Source organism: Cydia splendana, chromosome 15 (assembly GCF_910591565.1).
Source record: "Cydia splendana chromosome 15, ilCydSple1.2, whole genome shotgun sequence".
Classification (NCBI taxonomy): domain Eukaryota; kingdom Metazoa; phylum Arthropoda; class Insecta; order Lepidoptera; family Tortricidae; genus Cydia; species Cydia splendana.
In genome coordinates, this window is record NC_085974.1 from 17,959,395 (window position 1) to 17,964,544 (window position 5,150).

General features: G+C 45.9%; 1 protein-coding gene across 1 annotated transcript; it reads left to right on the plus strand.

Moving 5' to 3' along the window:
* Positions 1-302: 302 nt before the first annotated feature.
* Positions 303-5,150, plus strand: LOC134797731 (uncharacterized). Its single transcript, XM_063770084.1, has 4 exons — positions 303-696; positions 1,243-1,444; positions 2,405-2,564; positions 4,662-5,150. Exons 1-4 carry the CDS (start codon positions 447-449, stop codon positions 4,827-4,829), a joined length of 780 nt encoding a protein of 259 aa, XP_063626154.1. The 5' UTR covers positions 303-446; the 3' UTR covers positions 4,830-5,150.

The following is a 5,150-nucleotide window of genomic DNA, read 5'->3' on the forward strand; positions in this document are numbered from 1 at the left end:
GTGAGGCGCTCGCGCACGCGCAGAGCGTCGATGGCTTCTCTGTGCGGCGCGATGAGGAGCATGGGGCCGAGGCCGAACCCGCCGAGCCGGCCGTGGGCCGCTGGGGCGCCGAGTGGCCGAGTTGACTCGCTTCGGAGCCGCGGACCCCGGACCGCGATGTGACCCGCCTGCCCCTGCCGCCCGCGCGGTGGGGCCTCCAGCGGAACCCGCTGGAGCTAACCTCCTCGACTCATGAGGAGCTAGTCACGCTCGCCGAGGCCGAGCTCCGCCGGCTGCTCGTCACGGACAACTACGACTCCGTCAACAACTTCATCTCGCTGTTCGACGCGTTTGAGAAGCGGAAGGAGCCGCTGTACGACGTCTATGAGAGCTACAAGCCGCCGATAAGAGCGAAGAAACACACATGCGTGGGCTTAGGCTTCGAGTTGATCAGGCGTTGGCGCGCTATGGACCCTGAATTCCCTGGCTTGGCTAAAGCGACCGCTCTACTTTCCTGCGAAGAGGCAGTCGTGGACGTCCGGGGTTATGTCACCAATGGAGACTGCCCGACGGCGGTGGCGGAGGCCGAGAAGGAACACGTGATGGTGGGAGTCCAGATCAGGGTAGATGGAAGACCAGGGCTGCTGCTGGCCGACCCGGGGTACCACGTGCCGAGGGCCGTCACTGTTATGCAGGATGGACTTTATCCTCACACCGGTAAGTCTACTCACTCACAGGTAGCAGCTGACCAATAACTACTGAATCATAAGTATTTATCGGTAGTTCTTTTACCTACTAGGTGTAGCTTTATTTGACGTTCATATATAAAGCGCATTGTACGTAATATGCCCACTTGAATAATAAACTATCTTTATTTTTACTAAATCACAAAAAAAAGGATACTATAGTCTTGTCTTATGGGACGACAACAAGTGGCAGTACTCACCTAGGTATTCTTGATGTCTTCCATAGATAAATAGCTTGCTCTTTCTCTGGAGCCCAAATGTCGCAACATCTCGTCTCCTCTAAAAAGATTGGTTATTTATCCAAAATCAACAGGCCTCCTGCAAAAGACTAAAGACAATTATTTTGTCCACGAGTTCCCTATGAAGCCCATTACGTATGTACACACAGCAACACTCCTGACTATACATAAGTGGACCTTATTACAAAAGGCATAAGGTCCACCGATGTACAGTTAACAGTGTGGGCGACTGTACCTATACTTCACGTTTTGACTCCAAATTTCATACTAACCCACAGGCTGGTTCACCCAAACCGACGATCAGTTCCTCAAGGAGTACAGCTACGCGTTCAGCCCCCACAACTCCAACTACGTCGAATGGCGGGAGCGGACCACCCGGGACGGCACTGTGAAACGCCAGACCTCGCTCGTTTACACCGCGAGGCCGTATTTGGATGGCGTCAATGTTACCGAAAGGAGGAACCTTGTCTACAACTTTAGGTAAGATCAGTTAACTACAACTACGTCGAATGGCGGGAGCGGACCACCCGGGACGGCACTGTGAACCGCCAGACCTCGCTCGTTTACACCGCAAGGCCGTATCTGGATGGCGTCAATGTTACCGAGAGGAGGAACCTGGTCTATAACTTTAGGTAAGTTCAGTTAACTACAACTACGTCGAATGGCGGGAGCGGACCACCCGGGACGGCACTGTGAAACGCCAGACCTCGCTCGTTTACACCGCGAGGCCGTATCTGGATGGCGTCAATGTTACCGAGAGGAGGAACCTGGTCTATAACTTTAGGTAAGTTCAGTTAACTACAACTACGTCGAATGGCGGGAGCGGACCACCCGGGACGGCACTGTGAAACGCCAGACCTCGCTCGTTTACACCGCGAGGCCGTATCTGGATGGCGTCAATGTTACCGAGAGGAGGAACCTGGTCTATAACTTCAGGTGAGACTGAATTAAACTTCTATATGAAATTGCATAGTTACAACGCTTCATGTGGTTTAGTCACAATTTTTTTTTAATCTACCCAACCTTCTAGCTATATAAGCCTATAAACCACAAGTTCTTCTCTCTTAATAAATAATAAGCTTGTAATCTTAACATCTTAGGAAAATATTTGTCAGTTGCTGGACATAAATTTTCCTGTTTCTAAAGATCGTCAGTTCTCGCAACGCAACCATTTCGACGCACCAGCATTCATATTGTGATATAAAATAATCCTTCAGACCTACTATAACTCTTATTGCGTTAAGTTACCTGTGTACATTCCAATAAATAAAAGATAATCGTCATTTATATGTCAAGTCGGCCTTAAAATTACCCTTAAGTCATTCGTAGAGTTCAGTCGGGGACATCACTAGCTACCTAGCTGGGATATTGAGACCTAGCATATTGAGTAGGTATAAAGCAAGACATGTGTTTGACATTTCCGAAATCTATTATTTCCAGGAGCCTCCTAGCCCGCGACCAGAAAGGTCAGCTCGTAGCCGGCCTCTACTTTCCCGTGGGCGCGCGCGGCAAAGACGCTTCCTTCACGCTGTTCTTCGACACCGGGGCCGAGAAGCGAAAGACTAAGCACAAGTTCAGCGTGTTTACCGACGAGATTGAGGTGAGACAGAACGGGCTAGCTATAGTGTACTCCCGGTGAGACAGAACAGGCCAGCTAGTGGTGCTGTAGGTACTTCCCCGTCGGCGCGGCAGACGCTTCCTTCACGCTGTTCTTCGACACCGGGGCAGAGAAGCGAAAGACTAAGCACAAGTTCAGCGTGTTTACCGACGAGATTGAGGTGAGACAGAACGGGCTAGCTATAATGTATTCCCGGTGAGACAGAACAGGCCAGCTAGTAATGCTGTAGGTACTTCCCCGTCGGCGCGGCAAAGACGCTTCCTTCGACACCGGGGCAGAGAAGCGAAAGACTAATAAACGCAAGTCCAGCGTGTTTACAGACAATATTGAGGTAACGGCCTAGCTATAGTGAACTCCCGGTGAGACAGAACAGGCCAGCTAGTAATCCTGTAGGTACTTCCCCGTCGGCGCGGCAGACGCTTCCTTCACGCTGTTCTTCGACACCGGGGCCGAGAAGCGAAAGACTAAGCACAAGTTCAGCGTGTTTACCGACGAGATTGAGGTGAGACAGACAGTTAGTTATTGCCTTTATCAACATGAAACAATGTCTAAGTCTGCTGAGTTGAATGTGTTTTTAATCCAAATAGCATCACCTCAAAATGAAATAACCGTCTGGGCGGAACGGCGAATGCTAGTGGGAACCCCAGTTAATAGCAGATGTAAGCTCTCGGAAAGGATCCCTCACAAACAAGCCCTTAAAAACCACCGTGTGAGGTTAACAGCAACACTCTTAACTGTCCATCGGTGGACTTTATTACGAAAGGCATAAGGTCTACCGAGGTACAGTTAAAAAAGAGTGTGGGCGATGTTACCATGACTTGGCAAGAAATCGTAAACGTTGGCACAATGATTCGTCACAATTACTATCTAGGCAAAATTATTAGTAATTTCCGCTAACAAACCTAGTAGCAAGCATACCTAATAACTAACTCATTTCAAAATTATAACGGACAATGGCCGCAAATAACATACCTGCAAACCAAATGTCCATTTGAAACCGTCTATTTATTCATTAGTATTTAAAGTCACCCTGTATTTCATGAATAAACGATCCTTGTAGAGTTTGTTTGAGTCCTTGTTTTACCGTCCATTACTGTCAATTTACCTAAACATGGTTACTTATTTAATTTGACATAGCCACGAGTGGCCATGACGGGTTCAAAGTGAACAGAATAATTGATAATGTGAATTTTAAATTGTACTGTCTATTCAGTACATAATTTGTCCTTTGTGCCTAAATTACACAAATAACGTACGCAGAGTTTGAATAAATAATCGTTAAGAGCCAACGGGAGTGGTCATTTCTCCATACAAACGTACTCCTCGTTTTCCTCCGTGGTTTTTGAAGCTAGAACAATGTTTTTTTTCAACACAGATTAATATTGTCAATATCTGTGTCGGACCGTTTTGCTTTTTTTGATATTTTTGTTTTTTAAGGCGCTAGAGCCCTTCAAAAATGGCCAAAATGGCCTAATTGACTATGCCGCAATGAGAGGCGTGGCATTCAAAACCGATATCAATTAGCCAAAAAAGCAAAACGGCCCGACACAGATAATTTCATAATCATTTAGATTTCCAAATTTGGTTACGATTGGTTAAGTTTTGGAGGAGGAACCAGAGGAGTACGAAACCTCGATTTTTGAGATTTTTACGCAGGATTTTTCGCCTTGTCCTTATCGCACTACTTTTAGGTGCCGCTTCCGTTAGCGAGACGGGTATAATTACCTAAAATATTTAAAACTCAGCTCCTGTTTCGTTTTAAGGCATTGTATGTTTTACTTAAATTGCTCACTGACAAGACAAAATCATATATAATTACAGTCATTTCAATACGTTTCAAGGTATAGCCTTCTTACCTCTTTTTGCTCATTACAGGAATTCCATATATTTGTTGATGACGGGCCTAACTTACTTACGTTTGAGCTCCAAAGAAAGCTAGTCTGTGTTTTATAACTGAATACTAAACGTTCAGAGATAGCCATTCTATAGGTAAAGATCCATAGGCCAGTTTCTAAATATACGAAAACAATCACACACAGAAACAAACCAACAGAAGTTTAACTCTACCCATTATTACAGATCCCACAATCCCTGTCCGACGAGATCGAGCTCTGCAACAGCCAGATGAACTACCCGCAAGGCGAACTCCGTCGCATCCTCACCAAGCTCGCCAAGGTCGTCTCCCACCAACCATTCATCGAACAGATGCTCGAAATCAACGAGGACATCTGCCGCATCAGCCTCTGACGGCAACATGGCGTCCGCAAAATGGCCGACGCCACAGACTAAATATCCAGCCAACCCAACAAGGCGTCCGCAAAACGGCCGATGCCACAGACTATATCACCCGCTTCTTTTTAGATTAGTTCCTCTCACTGGTTCCTCTATATTTATAGGTATATTTTATTATTGTATTTTAAAGATTCATTTAAATCTAACGTAGAATTTTGGTGATGGGATTATTTTACAATTTTAAATTTTTACTTATACTTTGTAGATTAAAATTTATATTATTTATTGGGATTGGTGAATGTTTTACTTGCTTTAGCAATACAATTTATTTGACGG